The following is a 20,769-nucleotide window of genomic DNA, read 5'->3' as shown; positions in this document are numbered from 1 at the left end:
TGTAGTTTTGAAACTGCTAATTTGACCTGGAAAAATAAACCTTTTCCCGGGATTGAAATCCCCTTTTAAAACTGTTGGAAATCAGGACCTGTTTGGAGGGTCTCCCCACATTTTTCCCTATTTGCGACACTTTCATGATGGGTTTCTGACTTCTGAGAGTGCCCTGGCAGGCCCTGGGCCAGTGCTTGGTTGAAATCACCCAGTGAAAACACAAACAGACATGAGGGTACACTATATATTAGGGTACACTTATATTTTGCATGCTAATGCCGTGTTCTGTATATTTTGCCAAGTCCCCTCATCACTCTAACCTCCCCCACTGTGACATCTCTGGCCCTCACTGCTAATTGCTTGCTCCTTTAGAACTGGAGCTTCTGCATTTGCTCCCTTGTGAAATGGATCCAAATAAGAAGCAGGGTTCTTGCTTGTTCTCTTGCGAAATGGATCCAAATAGCAGAGTCAGGCCCAAAGAGAGAGATATGTGTTTACTGTGTAACATGTGCTTACAGTGGCCAGTTCTCTGATGTATGGTATTAAAAGTGGCCTTGTGCACATGCCCGTAAGTTAACACTGATGCTAAAAAACATGGATTGACTTGCAAACAATGAATGTTAAAAACGTCGAGGGAATGCATTTCAGTAAATTAGTTCCTCTCTTATTTTACTTGCTTTACTTGCTCTAGCATTCCCCACGAGTTAGCTATTTTATAATGTTGTTGTTTATCTGTATTTCTTTCTGTGCATACTTTGAAGCTTGAGCCATGCCAGATGTTTATGAGGGGCTTTGACTGAGTGCTCAGTTGCCAAGGCTAAAGCCAAACAAAGCGCCTGTCAGTGGGTTGGCCTCTCTGCGGAGCACGCAGAACAATATTTGTGTATTCTATTTGCAACTGTCATTCTGTGGATATGTGTGTGAAGAGGGTACGAGAAATTAAAGTGCTTAAATTTGAGGGAGTGAAGTGCATGTTGGTGGAGGTAAAGTGACAGATGCAAAGAAGGACAGTCAGGACAAAGTCAAAAGATGATGTTGGATAGGAAAGAGAGGGGGTTGTAGATGTGCAAATGGACAAGATATGCAGAGAAAAAGAGGATACATATTTAACATAAAGCACACATAATTGAAGTCCCAAACTCCTTCCACTGGCCTCAATGCTATTTAATTCACAGATTCACTATTTCAGAATTTAAACATTTCCAATGCTAAATATTTGTAAGAAATCATTGTTGTTACTTACTTATCTTAAACAGCTAACACCCAGTGACAAAGCCAACCATACTGACAGGCTTTAGGTGTATGTCAGTTGCTGTGCGATTTATCTAGATGAAATTTCAGCTCAGAGAGAAACCAAAATACCTGTCTGATGGCACACTATGGGAATCACAGAATTGTATTTGGCATCTTCCTTTTCGAGAGAGCACCCACTTTTTTCATCTCACTTAAAGACCTGTCTGCACATATTTCTATATGACTGGTTACAGTAAGCATCCGTGGGTGCTTCTCGAAGTCTGGTTAGAGCATATTTTTCCAAAGTTAATGCTGCATGCAGTGCAAGACAGAGCAAGCATACATGTTAAAGGCCAAAGTCGTCATACAGAACAATTTACGCATTACAGTAACCGTTAAACAAATTATTGCAAGAAGATATGGAGCAGTTTTTAATGTGTTTAATATTTCAAGAGTATATGTTCCCACTACTTACTAAGCCTTGCTTTATCGCTATATTAATTTGCTTTAAAATGCACCATTTGCCAATCTTTTTTTATTTCTCTCTCAGGAGAGAGACTCCCCCTGGACACCAGGTTTGTCCATAGAACTTGTTCACATCGCTTGATATATAAAAATAATGCCCATTGTTTATGCTCACCTCTTTCAAATGTCACCAGCCGTCACTGTACTAGACATTGGTTTAACTAGTTCATGCTCCTCTGCTGCAAGTTCAGCCATATTGAATTTTGGAGCAATAGTGCTTTTTGGGAGAAGATTATGCCATATTTGGAGGAAGTGGTCATGCGCTGGGATGTTGCCCTGCACCTTGTTGGACAAGAGTTTTCCTATGCTTGACCCCAGAAACCACTGAATACATATTTGAGAGGTGCAGAGCATCTCAGATCTGCTCCCTGAAACTAAGAGAAGAAGAAGGCTTGCCAAGCTGGAAACTTGATTTGCACCATCAGGCCCTACATTCTGACTGACTGCGCCTGCTGCATGTTCTGGAACCACAGCCCTTCAAGAGCAAGAAAGAGTAGACTCCATGCAAGCTGCTTGTTAACAGAGTTCACCTGGAGTATCACCACCAGTAATCCCCAGCCTGGAGTGAGTTCAATGGATTTGTAAAGGCTTTGTCCAAGTGGACTATGGGAACTGAAGTCCTAACCTTTTAAGGACCATCCTGGAGATTCCAGAACATTGGATTGGATTTTGGACACTTTAGGACCCCCAGAGGAACTTCAGGAAGAAGTTTAAGAAGTTACGAAGCATTTGGAGCAACATTGGCAAAGGCTACAGTGGGGGACCAACTCAACCATAAGAGCCAAGCCAGCTACCTTCAACCACAAGCCAGCCTGCCCTGCCAGTTTATCCTGCTGAAAAGCTCCAGCGGTCCGACTGCAGAGATTGACCGGGAGCTCCCTGGAAAGCAAGCTGGTGAACCCTGACTGAATCCCAAAACACAGGAGGAAGTAGAGAGGTGTTGATAGAATCACCCTCCAATCAGATATGCACAAACAAAAGGATTCTATCAATGTGTGTTCGCTAGAGATTAATTTTTATTTTTATATTGTGGTTCTGTGAATAGTAGGATGATTGACTCTCTCTTAGGGTGGTAAAGATGAGAGCACAATGTGCTTGTTAAAATACCCCTCACACACTAAAAAAATCCAATAGTGTCATGCTTCATCATTGGGGTCTTCCCGTCCCTCTACGGGGCGGGGCGTGCTACGACCTGACGAACTACGCGGGAGCACTAGTGATGTGACAAGGCTATGTGATAGTGCAGGGTGGTAAGTGTCAGTGAAGTGTAGGGACCTAATGATATGTGAGATAAAAGCAAAAGCTAAAAATCCTCTGGCTAGTGGAAAAAAAACCAATTTATTCACTTCCCTAGCTGGGGACGTTAAAAAGGGGGTTTTGGGGTAGAGCGATTAGCTACTACCTGGTCAACATGTTTCGTAAGCAGTCCCCTACTGCTTACTCATCAGGACCTTCTAGTGGCCCCTACAAAGAATTAGCTCAGTTGCTAAGTATAGTAAGCCTGTTGTCCTAAAAACTAGCAGTAAAAATCAACTGTTAGTTTTATGCTTCAGGGCATGAGCTGGCCCAGGGGAAGCGTAAAAACTCAAAATTGATGACCTAAATAGGTCTCTGTAAGGAAAAAGGGGAAAAAAAGAGAGCACAAATGTTACCATTGTAACTGTGATTCATCTATAGACACGACATATAAGTAGCGCCACAAGTCCCACGGGTCATTCACATTATGCCCATTTCATAAAGAATGTAATTAAAGCTTTATGGACAGAGTGATGGTTCAATCTGCCATCCCCTGCATGTTCGTTTGTGTTCCGAACATATTATTGCCCCATAAAATTAAGGGCGGATTCATAGTAACACACATGCACATTCATAACTCGATGCACCCATCGGCACACACACAGGGTTAAAAAGAGGAATCCGTTATTTGTTTTTTGTTATTTGATATTACAACCGGTAATATTGCCTTCTAGTTCAATGTCATACCCGATAATCTTTAAAAACCCATGACGCACACATAGATTGTTATATAGATTGCCATACATACTGCTGAGGACGTTTTGGTGTGCCCCATGAGCTGACAGTCGATAGGTGTGTCAACGCGGTAATCTGGAAGGGGAGAAAACCGCGCCCATAGCGTCAGAACACACACACACATTGCAATGTTATCACTGTCTCTTGGGCCAGGTATTTAGAGACGTCTGGCAGGGTCTAGTACTTACAGTGGCCGCGTAAGGATACTACCTTACTTCTATCCGTCCTGCCGCTCTGAAGAGTGCTCGCGTCTGGAGACCGGTGAGTATTTAAGCATCACTGGGCGCCGGGCACGCATTTGGAGACTAGCGCGCTAACCCAAAATGGCCGCCCCCGATGGAACACGGGGTGTGCAAATAACAATATAACAATATTTATAATGATTATACCTCTTGGCTTCGATTTATAATCATTATAAATATTGTTGATTCTGTTAAAATATCGAAGGGGCAACGAAATAGACATGAAAAAATACTTCCGTTATTTGCACACCCCGTGTTCCATCGGGGGCGGCCATTTTGGGTTAGCGCGCTAGTCTCCAAATGCGTGCCCGGCGCCCAGTGATGCTTAAATACTCACCGGTCTCCAGACGCGAGCACTCTTCAGAGCGGCAGGACGGATAGAAGTAAGGTAGTATCCTTACGCGGCCACTGTAAGTACTAGACCCTGCCAGACGTCTCTAAATACCTGGCCCAAGAGACAGTGATAACATTGCAATGTGTGTGTGTGTTCTGACGCTATGGGCGCGGTTTTCTCCCCTTCCAGATTACCGCGTTGACACACCTATCGACTGTCAGCTCATGGGGCACACCAAAACGTCCTCAGCAGTATGTATGGCAATCTATATAACAATCTATGTGTGCGTCATGGGTTTTTAAAGATTATCGGGTATGACATTGAACTAGAAGGCAATATTACCGGTTGTAATATCAAATAACAAAAAACAAATAACGGATTCCTCTTTTTAACCCTGTGTGTGTGCCGATGGGTGCATCGAGTTATGAATGTGCATGTGTGTTACTATGAATCCGCCCTTAATTTTATGGGGCAATAATATGTTCGGAACACAAACGAACATGCAGGGGATGGCAGATTGAACCATCACTCTGTCCATAAAGCTTTAATTACATTCTTTATGAAATGGGCATAATGTGAATGACCCGTGGGACTTGTGGCGCTACTTATATGTCGTGTCTATAGATGAATCACAGTTACAATGGTAAAATTTGTGCTCTCTTTTTTTCCCCTTTTTCCTTACAGAGACCTATTTAGGTCATCAATTTTGAGTTTTTACGCTTCCCCTGGGCCAGCTCATGCCCTGAAGCATAAAACTAACAGTTGATTTTTACTGCTAGTTTTTAGGACAACAGGCTTACTATACTTAGCAACTGAGCTAATTCTTTGTAGGGGCCACTAGAAGGTCCTGATGAGTAAGCAGTAGGGGACTGCTTACGAAACATGTTGACCAGGTAGTAGCTAATCGCTCTACCCCAAAACCCCCTTTTTAACGTCCCCAGCTAGGGAAGTGAATAAATTGGTTTTTTTTTCCACTAGCCAGAGGATTTTTAGCTTTTGCTTTTATCTCACATATCATTAGGTCCCTACACTTCACTGACACTTACCACCCTGCACTATCACATAGCCTTGTCACATCACTAGTGCTCCCGCGTAGTTCGTCAGGTCGTAGCACGCCCCGCCCCGTAGAGGGACGGGAAGACCCCAATGATGAAGCATGACACTATTGGATTTTTTTAGTGTGTGAGGGGTATTTTAACAAGCACATTGTGCTCTCATCTTTACCACCCTAAGAGAGAGTCAATCATCCTACTATTCACAGAACCACAATATAAAAATAAAAATAAATCTCTAGCGAACACACATTGATAGAATCCTTTTGTTTGTGCGAACCCTGACTGAACCCAGACTCGTGAAGAGCATCGAGGAACCCCAACAGAAAAAGCTCCAGAAAAGTTTCTCTAAGTCCGAAGGTAAAATCTCGAATGAAGACAACTACTAGGGGTATCCGAGAAGGGCTCGATCGCGGCCGACCTGAGACTTTTACTTTGTCTCTTTTCAAGTACAACCAAACCAACATGGCTCAATAGGTTTCTAAGTGCTATATAGTGCTAGATCTTTAAAAATGCATATCTCCGGTTCTCTACTTTGGAGTTTTTTCATTTTGGTGTCATTCTAAATATAAACGTTATTTCTATAAATTGATGTTCAATTTTTTTATTGTTTGTTATGTCTTAATTATTTACTGAATTGGTGTTTTTAAATGCTTCACAAACCTGTCTCTTAACGTAAGCCTGTCTGATCACAGCCAAGCTACCAAGGGTTGAGCACAGGAATAATATTCTGAGCCCTAGACTGGGTTGGTGGCCTTATTACCAGTGGTAGAAGCATAGTTACTACTACTAATAACCTACTTTCCAACAAATACATATAATTTACCACCAGGGTAGTCCCTAAACTGCCCGCAGGGTGCAGTGTGTATAAAAAAGATGGACATGCACCTTTATGTTACACATGTCCTGGTAGTGAAAACTCCCAAATTTGTTTTAATGACCTGTGAGGCCTGCCTCTCCCATAAGATAACATTGGGCTACCTTATTACATTTAATAAGTGATAACCTTTGTTTGGGAATAGTTAGAAATATCATGTTTGGTCTCTCATGAATTGTAATTTAAAATCCTCTTTATTAAAGTCGGATTTTAGGTCTAAATTCAGAAGATGCCACTTTTAGAAAGTTGGCATTTTCTTGTCCTAACCATGTAGTGCCCATGTCCTTAGTCACATGAGAGTGATTCCAGTGGTAGTTGTCCTTTGTGTATTCCTTCCAGACAGTGAGACAAAGGGAGACTGAGTGTTAGCAGGATGGACCATATTGCCAGGATGGGAGGGGTTGTTCCTGCCCCACTTACATTTCAAAGGTGCTGCCTCAGCACTCCTAAAAAAGAACTTCACATCAGTCTTTTGTCACCTTAGACCTCTTGGTGCTTGTGCAGGAAAGAAGGAAATTGCAGAACCAACTGTGGGGGGATAACTCTAGAAGTTTCTTCCACTTTAAAACTGGCATCAAGTATAAAAATAGGACCCTCATACTAACTCTTCAATTCACTCCTTGACCTGCAGAGGACACACAGAAGAACTGCCTTGTACTTCAGAAGACTGCCCTGCTGTTTGAGGCCTGCTTTATGCTTTATATGACTGCCCTACTGCCCCCAGAGGACTGCCCTGCTGCTTTAGAACAGCTTTGCTGCTTGAACCAAGGACTGCCAGAGTGAGTCCAAGAGCTAGGTGGCTGGCCTTCTGTTCTGAGCTATGGGGACACAGAAACTCCAACATCATCCCTGCACCTGGACCCTGCCTGAAGTGTGTCCTGCCCTCCAAGTGATGTGCCAACACAGTCTTGTGACCTTGGAATTGGGCTAAAGGTTTCTAAACAGCAAAAAACCCAAACTTGAACATTTTCACCCAAATACTGCTCTGGGAACCAAGATGAGTTTGGGACCTACATGCATTCTTATCGTCCAAGGTGCATCGCCAGTCACCCTGACTTTCTCGTAGCTCGCACTATGTTCTGAGCAGATGAAAAACCTTTTCAGCGACTTCTCGCTTAAGGGGTATCTGGCCTCGTGAATCCTTTGTCAGAACAGCCTGTAGCTTCATCCTGCTGGGGATTTTCTGACTTCAAAAAAATTGTCAAAGTCTGAAAGTAGAACTCTTCAATGTGATCTCATCCAGTGGCTCCCTGAGGATGATGATGTCTTCTTCTCGGACATCCCCGGCTGTCTTGCCCGCTAAATTTGACCTTCTCAGATATTTTCTTCTACATTTCTTCCAAGGCCGAAGCTGACTCCACCTAGTGTATCCAAACCATGCTACATGGTGGTTGGCCATAACTTTCAACTGTGCCCCTGTCTTGTGCAATTAAATGCCCATAGTTGGTGCTTTGATATTTTAGGCTCTAGTTTTTACAAAAAAAATAATAATTCATAGCACCAGTTCTACTGATTGGATTATCGTCATTTTGGTGTCAAATAATGTATTAAACTTTACTCCATTTTTCTAAATTGGTGTGGGATTTTCCTTATGTTGTGTTTTTACTTTATTACTGTTTGTGTGCTGCATAATATGCTTAACATATTGCTTCTAAATTACGTCTCAATGCTTTTGTGCCAAGCTTCCAGAGGGTTAAGCACAGGTTAATTTAGCTACACCCTGACATGGATTGTCGTTGTTGCTTCAAAATGGTTTTCACCCCTTCAATTACAAACACATTTTCTAACAACTGAGTTGCCCTAATCTAACTATGCTGATATAGAGATATTCAGAATTTGAACCTTGTGTGAAGAGGAGATCAGATGCAAGATGTGTTTGTGTGGGGAGCTGGAACAATCAACAGTTAACGAAAGCCTTCTCTTACCTAACATAGTCATTGTCAAATCAATGTTGATGCCCAAATTGTTTACACATGCCACTGGCTAGAGCTTAGCATCTAGACAGGGAGGTCAGAATATAGGGGCCCAGAACAAGAAGTGTCTACAGGGTCAGAGCATCACTGCCATATTAGAGCTCCATCTTTCCCTTTTTGACAAGCAGCATTTTTTTCTAATAATTATTTGAATTTTTTTATGTGGTAAAACCGTCACCATAGTTAATTGTATCTAGCAATAACTACTAAAATTGAAATTGCTCAAATGGGATATTGTGAAAACCGTTTGTAAGATTTGTATACAAAACTAGAGGTGGGTGGTAAACTCCGCTCAGCTGGCAGATTTCACAGAGTTTTGCTACACCGCACTCTACTTGGAGCATGGAGTTCGGTAAAAACGTCGCCAACCGACGAATGGTGTAGTTTACTGGCGCCCACTCTTAGGGTAGTTTGTAACATTCATTCACAGTGCTCCAAGTGCTCTTTTGAACATTTTTATAATTACATTTTGTCCATTTTACAAAGCATTCCAAGCATTGTCTTGGAAATGAAAACAGAGCCTGAATTGTACTAGCAACATGTGACGGTGTCAGAGCGAATTATTCCATGTAGCCAGATATTTAACAGGAACAATAATATGGACGTTCATGTGGTATGTGCTGACAGCCCATAAACAAGTTTCTCCTAATGTTGCATTGGGAGTGGGAAACCTGTAAAATCGCCCCTTGTATATGGTTGTGCCCTCAGCGCTACTCCATGTCAAGCCCACACAGTCTCATCCTACTCTGCCCATGCCATGTGCTGAGGGCAAGGCCGCATCACTGTGGGTGGGCAGCGCCTCTCTCATCACATACCTATCAGCAGCAAAAGGATAGGTGGGGCCCAGTGGTGACAGCAGCAGGCTGAACTCACATTGTATATTAGAGGCTAGGGCTTCTCCACCCTGCATCCATACAGGAGCGTCCCCGCCCTTTTTCGCTATCTGAGGCGAGCATAAATTCAGCTGCCCTTGGGGAGAAAGGAGGGAAAGAAGCAGCATGGCAGGCCAAGGCCATGCAGTCACCAACCTCCTGCTGCTGGGCACCCTCCTTCACTCTGCACGGACTCTGGCGAACCCGGTGCAGCAGCAAGGTCAGAGCTCGGGGATAGGGGTGGACAATGTTTTCGTTCTGTGTCAAGCAAATATAGAGACTGGCTCAACAAAGAGCTTGTTGCGATCTGAGACTATACAGGAGTTATGAAGCCCCAAGGTCTCAGAGGGGTAAGCGAATTTGGGGTTTGAGGGTATGCAGCCTGCGATACTCTCATCCCAGCGGGGCACACAGCAAGTTGTGGGTTGAAGGGAGATGAACACCACTGTTTTGTATCTATGTGAGTGGATGTGTGATGGAAAAAAGCTAAAACATCACAGTGAGTTAGGGCACCTACAGATTCCCTGCCACACTACGTCTGTGTGCTTTTGTTTTATTATGCAGTCCCTGCCTTAAATGTGCCAGGGTGCATTGTGTATGTCGTACTCGACCTTCTCGCTTGACTCTCCAGAAATTGATGGAGTTTTTTGGATACTCTGCAGAACACTGCAGATTTAAATCCATGGAATACTGTGGAATGAAACTCCTCAAGCTCTGCCCAGACCTATACAAAACTTGTAGTAGAGTTGTGGGAAGATTCAACTTTTATATTGTGAATGCTTTCCTAGCTATTATCTCTTTTTACTGTATATGCTAATGAAAGATTATGGTCTTCAAGGCCTTGCCCTTGGAGGAGAAGGTGTTCTTTGACTGCAGTTAAGGCATTGCGGGCATTGAAGGCAGAGCAGACAATGGTAAATACTAAGAAAAATGCTTTTAATGTGCTCGATCATTACTTCCTTTAGGAACCCCTTTTTAACTTGCTAAACAATTTAAATTTAAGCTAACAAATGTCCCACTTAATTGGTTTCACTTGGGTCGCAGTTCACATTATTCTTGGTGTTGTGTTTCTTCATTTCCAGCATGAACCATCTGCACAATCTGCCAGCATATATGGCATTTTTATGTACAACTATTTTCATGTCTTCATGTACATAGCCCCTTAGTTAGAGTTAAGTGCGCATATTTCAGAATAATGTTTTCATGCTTGTGTCTGCCAGGGAGATGCTGTTGGAACCTACAACAAAATATAAAAGGGACCCACACATGCTGTAGAACACTGCAAGGGGGTCAGGGTTTGTTATTTGTATTAATTGAAGAATTACAAAGAACTGTTTAGGTTTTTTGCTTTTTTTGAAAGAAAAGATCATAGTGGCCACATCAGGCCCGAAGAGGTTTGAACTAGGTCACACATCAAGAAATATCATTGTGAGAAATTCAATGTGCAAATATAAGGCTGTTTACAGATCTCAAATTATATTATTTCTGTACAGTGTTTGTATATGCCATGCTAGTAAACCTAAATGTTAATAAAAACTTTTCTGCTAAAAACACATTCACACATTTGTTAATGTAAAGGTCAAATTGCATTTTATTCTCATTGCATTATAAACCAACTGAAGAAATCTCTCCTTGCTGCCTCTCATGGTATTCACTTTCTATGTACTTATGAATTGCATTTTCTTTGTAAAAATGAGCTCATACTCACAAAACATTTAGTAACGTTTTATCGTACTACACCAATTTTAGCCCCTGTGCTCTGCTTCTTCTTAAATACTTTGGTTTGCAACTTCTACACATGCGAAAGAATCATGTTAAAAAAGTTATATAGTTAGATATGTCTAATAAAAATTGTTATACCCTCACCCACTCTTGTAGTGGCCTACTTCATCATCGGCTCTCATCCTGGTCCCTAAATGCCAGTATGGGCTCGACCACATTTCAGGTAGTACTTAGGATATTTTCATTGCCAGGGTACCTAAAAAGATAAAAAATACCTCAAACCAGCCTCAGTTTTCCTTTATTGAATGGCTGTTCAGGTATGGTGAAAACATCTAAAAAAAGGGGGGGCGCTAAGGATATTATGGTCCTATGACCCTAATAGTTTATCGACATGTTTCAGCCCCTAAGGCCACCTGGGTCCAAGGTTTTCATCAGGACATCACATACATACTGCCCCAAATTCACAATCCATTCACTCAGAAGGCATTCAGCACTATCTTGATATAATGTAAGTTACTAATCATCTTTCTGTTGACGTAATAGTTGTTGATTCCTAATTTAAGAAAAAGCTGTATTGTCAGCAACAGGCATATTTAAGGAAAGCAGAGAATCACATTTGTTTATGATTGCACACCCTTGGTGGTGATCATCCATGCCATTACTCTGTGTCATATCTCTGGCACACGTATTTTTCATACAATTATGCAAGCATGCTATATTCACGGAAATATCAGTCTGTGAATACTACATGTAATCACACTTGTTGTGCTCTGCAAGTTTTCATACCCATTTTTTCTTTTTCTGGTTATAATAGGGAGATTGGATCCTTTGGCCTATTGTTTCAAGGTCTCTCTTCCCTTTCTGAGAATATAGCTCCAGTGGGGACCTTGCTTTGGGTCTGTTGGCTTCTTAACACTATAACATTTCACCCTCTGAGGTAGAATGTTCTAAATTAAAAAGGAAGAAACAGAAAGAAAAACATTGCCTTGCTGGAGCAGATGGCTCATAAGCCCAATGCCACTTCATTGTCTTCAATGGAGCACCCAACATTCCACTGTTCTAATATAGGGTAAGAACAATGTCCAGTGTTGCTGAAAACAATTAGGGTATAATAATATTTATTATTAGAAAGCACTTTACTGATTGACACAAAGGTTACTAACACTGTGAATGTGCGAAGGAGCTTCCTGAGAATAGAGCCCCAATGGGGACGTTCACTTGGGTCTGTTGGCTTCTTAGTACTATAACATTTCACCGACTGAGGTAAAATGTTCTAAATTAAAAAGGAAGAAACAGAAAGACAAACATTGTCTTGCTGGAGCAGACGGCTCATACGCCCAAAGCCACTTCATTATCTTCAATGGAGCACCCAACATTCCACTGTTCTAATATAGGCTAAGAACAATGTCCAGGGTTGCTGAAAACAATTAGGGTATAATATTATTTATTATTAGAAACCACTGTACTGATTTACACAAAGGTTACTAACACTGTGAATGTCCGAAGGAGCTCAATTTATGCAGTGTTACAACAAAAGCATTACATAATTAAAAATCACACAATGCTGCCCAGGGTTAACCATACTACAGCAATCGCAATTTTGATACTTGCCAATAAAAATGGTTAACCAGCCAATCCCCCAATAAAAACGTGAACAAGTTCTCAAAAACATCAATCCCACACTTAGACTAGCAACAGCTGAAACCTGTATCAAAATTCCAGATAGAATGCTCTGCTCAGTGAGAGAGGGGGATACAAAGTCAGAGTAAGACAGGGAGAGAAGTAGGAAAGATATTTAATGAGTGAGGCAGAGAGAGAAAGCAAGAGAGAGAAACAGACAATGAGAGCTAGAGTAGGCGATTGAGGGCGGAAGGCAAGGAGATGATGCATCACAAACCAATATGGTCAATATGTCTTAAACTGCAATAGAGGTGTTCCAATGTCAGAATATGATTCTCATTGATTGGCAATCCTTATTTCAAGGAAAAGGCACCCTCCCATGAACAAATATGCATAATTCACATCTATGAAATCATAACTGTGCATCATGGAATCTTACACATTCTTGTTTCTACAATAGTAGTACTGAAGCATAGATCACAATTCGATAAGCGTGTGAGCAATACCTTATAAAAAGTACTTACCAATACTGGAAAGCCCATTAGAAAGTCGTAAAGAAACACAATCCCAGTTATAAGGTAAGTAATCTGCAGTGACGTTTTCAAAGGTTCAGATCCATCAATGGATGATCTTCTTTTGCCCTGGGCATCCTCTACCACAATGGTTGGCACGTTGAACTTGTTGTTATCAATGTGATTCCCAGTTCGGATGGAAAATGTCTGGTACAAGGCAATCCCAATGCAGATGACTCCCATGATGATGCTGCCACTGATCAAAAGAAGGAAGCAAACACCAAAGCCTAGGCCAATTTCAGTAACTATGAAGCGGCAGTCACGAGCATAGAATCGTTCAGTGGTATCGTGCCAACCAACCGCCGGAAGCGTAGAGAGGATAAAAGATACCATCCATATTCCCATCACTGTGTGCACAGCTTGCTTCTTCGTATTGCTTAACCTAAGGAAAAACAAATGCAACCTTAATATGCAAATATATCAGATAACATGGTCAAAACTTCTTAGTATCAGCTTTATTCAAATGTTTCAGCAGACTTTATGTCCGCTAGCTTGGCAGATCCATTTCCCTACCACACCAGAAATTCTGCCACATTTTGATGCCCCATCCCGAATGGATGATATAATGCCAATCCCTGCGCAAATCCCTGTTTCCACAGGGATCAGAATTTTGAGATGTGGAGTCATTATCTTAACTCCCCTAGTTTTCCTAGGAGACTATGTAAGGTAAATATGATGTATTAGAAATTTGGTGCAATATGTACCATATTTCATATGTTATGCCCCATTTTGTGAGTGATAACTTGAAATAGGAGGAATTTATCACTCCCAATAACCACCTCACCGCACTGTGTTCGTATAATTAATACCACCTCACCATCTGTGGAGTGGAGTGGAGTGGTGTGGCTCACTGGTTAGAGGCGGCAGACCTGTAAGCAGAGGTCGGCCCGGGACCAGGGTTCGATTCCCGACGCGGCAGGGTCTTGGGCCATGGTTAGCGGACTCGATAATTCTCGCCTAGGTGCCTACTCCAACCATGGGGCCCACTCAGCAACTCTGGGCAATAGCTTGCTTAATCTCTACTAACGGCCCCATCAGTGCTTGTCTTCACCTTGGAGATGCCCAGGAGGGACCATCTCACAGGGAAAGCCAGGATGGGTTCCCCAGCGGTATACAGCGCCGGGACGCCCTTTTGCTGGGGCAGCTATGCGCTTTACAAGTATACGACATTTAACATCTGACCTACTTAGAATCAGGGTTGTTGAGTTCTAGGGCATGACAGCATCTGTAAATTGGCTCTCCCTACCATCAGAGTAGCAAAATTGGTGGTTAACACCCAATCAGAAATCTACTAATGCAAGTGGAACACATTGGAATTTCTTCCCCCAACTATTAGCACTTGGAACGTACCAGTTAGTATATTTTCTGTACTGAAATATTTAGGCCCAGATGCTCAACAGAATCAATGAATGCAGCACAGAAGCTATAAATGCTGCGCTGTGTTCATGACAGAGAGGGAGCAGGGGAGCACCATATCTAAAAAGATATGGCTCTCTTCTTCTCTCTCCCTAGTGCCAGCACAGATTTTAGCTGCTGTCTGTCAGGCACACACCGTTAAACCATAGTGCTAGGGTGGGTGCTTGAGTCTACTATAGGTTTGGTACTGGAAGGGTACTGTACCAATTCAAAATAATATGCTTAGACACACTTTAAAGCTTTTCCTACTCTGTATGTCTGTTCCACAGTGCAGCACACAAATTCGGAAAAGAAAGTAGAAAAAAAACAAATTTCTCCTTTTAATGCCTCTTTTCAAATGGCATCAACTTCTGGTGCCAAAACCTGTCTACTATTGTTTGTAAATAGAGTTTTGTGTCAAAAGATATGGGTGGTTGCATGGCAGTGCCCATGTACCACCCATGTAACTCTCCTGTAGCGCTAAGTAATGCGAAGCAGTGTTTCAGGCTGCGTTACGTTACTTTTAGGATACTTTCCAGTGCAAAACAAGTTTTGGACTGTAAAGTGAATCAGGAAAAAATTAATTGTGCTGGTTAGCGTTGCTAACCTACAACATACTGTTTGAGAATACACCCCTCAGTTTCCCAAACATATTGGTGGGTGTGATTCAGCATGTGAGGAACATTGCAGCTACCTTTAACTGAAAGCCTACTGCGCTTTCTATGGTGGTCCTTCACAGAAATGGCAGACAACTCAAGCTGTTTGGACCGCTTCTCCACCAGCATCGCTCCTCCTCTAAGGCAGAGGAGCGTCCCCCACTGAGTGTCCAAGAAAAAAATAAAATGATGATAACACAACGTTCATAACATTAGGTTATTATCATTTTATTTTTCTCTATGGCGCCCAAGCTTGGTTAGGGAAGGGCGGGGCTCGGCTATATCACAGGGCGAGTGAGGAGGGTCGTATAAAGTGCACTTAATGCGTATGATGGGCTGGCCAAACCATCATGTGACTTAACATGTACTCCACCCAGCTGTATTGCACAGCCTGGGTGGAGAACATGCACAGACTCTAACGCCTTGTCTGAGAACCGAACCACGGCACTTATACTAATCACAACGCTGCTGTCCTACTGGTGACAGCAGCGTTGTGATTGACTAGGGCAGTCTTGGAGCATGTGTGCTTCCTGTTTCCTGCGTGAGACAGAGGAGAGGCGACATCCCTTCAGGTAAGCGATTTTTTTTTTTAAATCGAGCTCCCTCCTCTCCCGCCCTACCACTACTTTTCAAAAGCAGCTGCCACTGTTCTCCACCAACATGAGTTTGCTTTGATTTTCAGTTCATTGCTTACCTTTAAAGTTGAATACTCTAGTTAGCACTCATATTGTACATATAATGAACCTGCAAAAAATATATTTATGTAGCACATGCTACACTCATCATAAACAATGAAGGACAAACTATCTGAAAATGTATTTCTTTTTTTCCTATATTTGTCTTGAATCTTAGGTACGGATCATACACATGTGTACTTTCCTTTTCTAGTGAGTCTCGAACAATACACAAACATGTGAAAATAGTGTGACCACATTAGCGGAACCTCTGGAGGAAATTCTTCAATCCACAGTTACACATCCTGAGGTACTCCTGAATTGCAAGGCAGATTTATGCATGTTTGAAAACATTATATCGTCTCCAATCGACAACATTTTAGCTTTCCGCAGAGCGACCAAAACCTATCTCTTTCCTTTCCTTTAGGTCCCCCCCCTTTCCTTCGTATTCAGTTGGTTGTGTTATGGTTCCAGCGCCGGGACGCCCCGTTGCGGGGGCAGCTGTTTGCGCTTTACAAAACTAATAACATAACATAACATAACATAACATAACAATGAGTTCTAAGAGCTTTAAATGTTCCTAATTTAACCCAAATGGTGACATTTTTGCTCTGGACATTTGAAAAACCCTTTCTGGCCGATATGGTAAAGGCATTCATCATTTCAACTATTTCAACTCAACCCTTTATTTGTACGTGATACATTAATACACTAGTCATGAAAAGTCATTTGATTTGCTGATTTGTTACTATATGGGTCAGGTTGTCAATATTTTAGAAAAAGATCAGATACCACTTAACTACCAGTCATATTTTATGGGTATTCTCATGTTTCAGAGGACTAATTCCTTGCACAGTCACAATATATTAAAAACGCATTGGCAATGGCAATAAGTCTGGTTTATGAATTAAGTGAATTGTATGTCACTGATGAGTTTATGCACTCAATAGTTTTTCACATGTGCACTTTGTCACTCATCTTTGCACTCATGCATCTATTCATCCATCCACTGCCTCGTTCTATCATTCATTCTCAGAAACAACCACAATAAAACACATTTGAACTCAGCAATCTATGCAAGATAAATGTATAAATACAAGTAGAAAAAACAAAACATGTTATCATCTATATATGGGGGGCCTATAACTGCAATAAAGAAAAAAACCTTAGCAGCAGGTGTCTGTCTTACAGCGGTATTGTACAGTCTATTGTTGTTCTAAAGTGCCAATAGGGTACCAATTATTCATAAAGCTTTTATTGTTGGCTTGTCAATATAACTAACTCAGACCTGCAGGAGTGAGCATAAGCTTTCCCACAAGGCAACCTTCAGGCTTACAGTCCTAAAATTACAAATGCATATAAAATTACATTTGGCAAAGCAAAATGCTATGGCCCATACTTATGAGGTCATAATGTTGTCCTTGTGTCAAAAATGCAAAGGCTTTAGAAATATTTACAAAGCCAAGCAAGGCCTGATTTGCATGGCCTTGCATGGCTTTGTAAAGAAATTTAACGCAAAGCAGACGTTTATGCTGCGTTATGTTACATTTTAACTTGGGAGGCGCTCAATGGTTAAAGCATGGGCATTCCCAGATGTTCAAAGATTTGTAAACATGGGGATGTATCAAAATGATATGCCTTCCCAAGCAAGGGGGTGAGGCACAACAAGGGGAAATATATAATATCGATGCATACAATATCGAAACACAATAATATCCAAAAATAAATATTGTTAACAAAAATATCACCTTCCAATACTTAACTAACAAAACCACAAATATCGAGAACACAAATATCGTTGTTGAAAATATTGATTTATTGATTTCTACTTATATCGAAAACACAAATATCAGAAACAAAAGTATTGTCACATTTCAATAAACACTTTCTATGGCAAAAATATTGAATCACACAATATCGACTAAAATAATATTGGCAAAATGATTACATTATTATTAGTATACATAAACAAACTATTTTTTACATTAAATGAATAAATGCAATAATCATTAAACAATATATAACTAAATACAAAACAATATAAGCAAAACTATTTGCATAAACTAAAACATTAATACAGCAATCTAAATATTAATAAACATATACTATTCAAAACTAGCAAACTACCTATTAAACATAAACTTAAGTAAAAATAATTTAACTAAAACTTACTTGTAATTAATAATATAAATGTAAAATAGCAAATATTCAAAAAACACTCTCCAACTTCTATCTCTTTACATGTACTTACTAAAAGAAAATACTACAACCAGGGCCCCAGAAATTATAAGGCAGGGGAGCACCAAAGTATGCTGCACAGTTAATTAAATTATGCAGCAGGAAAAAGCTAATTATGCGACATAATGTGGCACCTCTTTTGATACTATTGCTTCATTATTTTGACATTTTTGCACATGGAAATACTGTCTGGACAAACACGTCCTTTCATTAGAACCAATTTAACAATCAAATACTGAAAAAAGAATGGAAAGATAACTGGTTAGCCTTTGCTAAGGGCCTTTCCTTATGCGCAAATCCATGTCCCCGCGTTTTTAGTCACTTTTGAGCCATTTGAACTAAAACAAAGTTTGCAGATTATGCAGCAGATGATGGATTATGTAGCAATTGCAGAAAATCCATAATTATCTAAAAAAAGTGCAGCCATGGAATCGCATAATTCCAGTGGCCCTGACTACTACTTCATAAATGGCTTACCTGTGGGAAATCAACAGCAATCACCAACCAGAAAAAAATACATAAAAAGTAAGCATTAATTAAAGTATTATAAATAGAAACTCACCCAAAAGCGATTAAAAAACCTAACAACCTCAACCTCTACAAACTATCAACAAATAAACATTTAAAATGAAAAGGGCACACTTTTTGCTTCTAACAGAAAAGATAGCACCTGCTCCACATTACAACACCCATATGGAAAATCTGCAAAAAAGTGTGAAACATCTAAGAAGAATATATATGTAAGTATGAATATTAAAAATAGTTGCATACGTTTATGTGTAAATAAAGAACTTATAACCATTTAAAAATTACAATTGTTTATACTATTACACTTCTTTCAGACACAATGACAGTAAGAGCAAGATATATAACATCCCGGAAGGAAAGCAATCATTAAGTTAAATGGTCTACACCTACAACCAAGAAAAAAGTATTCTATTGCATGCTATGGCCTGGCAACTACAAAAGATGATTTTGTAATTAATGTAAGGAAAAATAACCACCTCCAATTGTGACAGAAATTGAAATAAAGGAGGTTTTGCAGGATATAAGAGAGGCAAACACTAGCTCCCAGGACCCTAATTCCAAAATGCTAAAAGATATACTACGTAAAGTCCCTGAACACATCACAGGCCAAATACCACATATACCGACTTTAAAACGTTTAATTGCACACACTAAAAAATCCACCAGCGGTACTCCTCCATCTCCTGGAAGATACCAAGATATAGAAATACTCAAACTCTTACAAGTTAAACATAATGAGGAGCCCCTCTTGTTCTATAACTACTTCAACAATGATAGACAAACCCTATTATTTACTACGGCAGATAACTTACTAAACCTAAGTCATTGTAAAACCTTAATGATGGCTGGAACAGTCAAAATGTGTCCCAAACCATTCACTTGGATATCCAACATACATGGTAAATATCACAACTCAAATGCCCTTTTTATCAATGCCATACCATCAAATAAACAAAGTAGCCCTTACCACGAACTTCTAAACCACATTAAACATAAAAGAAATAACTACTACCAACGAAAAATTATCATTAACTTTGAACAAGCCATAAATCAAACTATTTTAAAAATGTACCCCCAAACAGCCACTGAAGGTTGTTACTACCATATAAGTCAAAGCATATGGAGACACCTTCAACAATCAGCACTAAAAAAGGAATATAATACAAGCAGTCAATTTGCCTTAAAAAAAAAAATGCTTTTCAAATAAAAATAATGATCGCACTAGCTTATGTCTCTGACACAGAGATAGCTAACCACTATAATTTAATAATAGAACTCCCTTTCTATCACCAAAAATTAACACGAACTTAGTCTCCTAATGGATTATTTTGAAGATATTTGCGTTGGGAGACTTCATTGCTCCAGACTTAGATGTGAATCCAAATTCCATATACCATGGTTGGAATGTCAATGACAGCACCTTGGCACAAGAAACCAAAACAAACAACACAATGCACAATGCCTTCTAATCTACACTAGGAATAACCCAACCTACACTCTATAAATGTATAGAAAGATTACAAAAAGAGCAAAAGCTACCAATAATAATGAATGAAGCAATGTGTAGCCCAAATTGCACCTAAACGTAGCAAACACAACGAAAGAATGTACAACATGCTAGCATTTAAAGTCAACAATTCATAAACAACAAAGAAGTATATTACTTAGCAATGATAGCCAAAAGCATATTATAAAAAAATACTACCAACCTACAAACTGCCAAAAAGCTTTAACATATTCTTAACCAACATGACAAGTAATTTCTATATAAATAATAAGCATAATATTTTATTACATAAGTCAAAACATGATTTAAAACTCCAATCTTAAATAAGACTGCTATAACACATACATTATTTATATTACAATTATAAACCTTGCCAACAAAAACTTAAAAAACAAACTCAATCCAATACATAACATAATTGCATTGCATAAAATATACATTTCCAAATAACAATCTCAGAAGTTTCACATATAAAAAAGTATAACACTTCCCACCCAAAACAAATACAAGTATGACTTACTGTTCTGAAGCTGCAGAGTGTCCTCTGTATTCACGTAGTAAAAAGGTCTAAAAGACCAGAAATTGGAAAAATATTACCCAAAAAGCTCCCCAAAAAAGCAAAAATAAAACCAATCGAAAAGAGATCCCTTGAAGCAATTCAAAGTATGTAGGAACCATGAAAGAGAACATAAAAGTGTTCAAAGAAAGAAACACTACCGGAAACCCC

The 20,769-nt window shown here is 40.1% G+C and overlaps 1 protein-coding gene across 1 annotated transcript in view; it reads right to left on the bottom strand.

Moving 5' to 3' along the window:
- GPR153 (G protein-coupled receptor 153) overlaps positions 1 to 20,769 on the bottom strand; it is a 304,525-nt gene that overhangs the window by 242,231 nt on the left and 41,525 nt on the right. Inside the window, exon 2 of the mRNA XM_086951864.1 lies at positions 12,997 to 13,426. Coding sequence (XP_086807990.1) covers positions 12,997 to 13,426 — 430 coding nt within the window. The remainder of the gene's footprint in view (positions 1 to 12,996; positions 13,427 to 20,769) is intronic.

The sequence above is a fragment of the Lissotriton vulgaris genome, unplaced genomic scaffold (assembly GCF_964263255.1).
Source record: "Lissotriton vulgaris unplaced genomic scaffold, aLisVul1.2 SCAFFOLD_870, whole genome shotgun sequence".
In the NCBI taxonomy this organism is placed as follows: domain Eukaryota; kingdom Metazoa; phylum Chordata; class Amphibia; order Caudata; family Salamandridae; genus Lissotriton; species Lissotriton vulgaris.
Note: the sequence above shows the minus strand (reverse complement) of the source record. Positions and strands in the feature narration are given on the sequence as shown.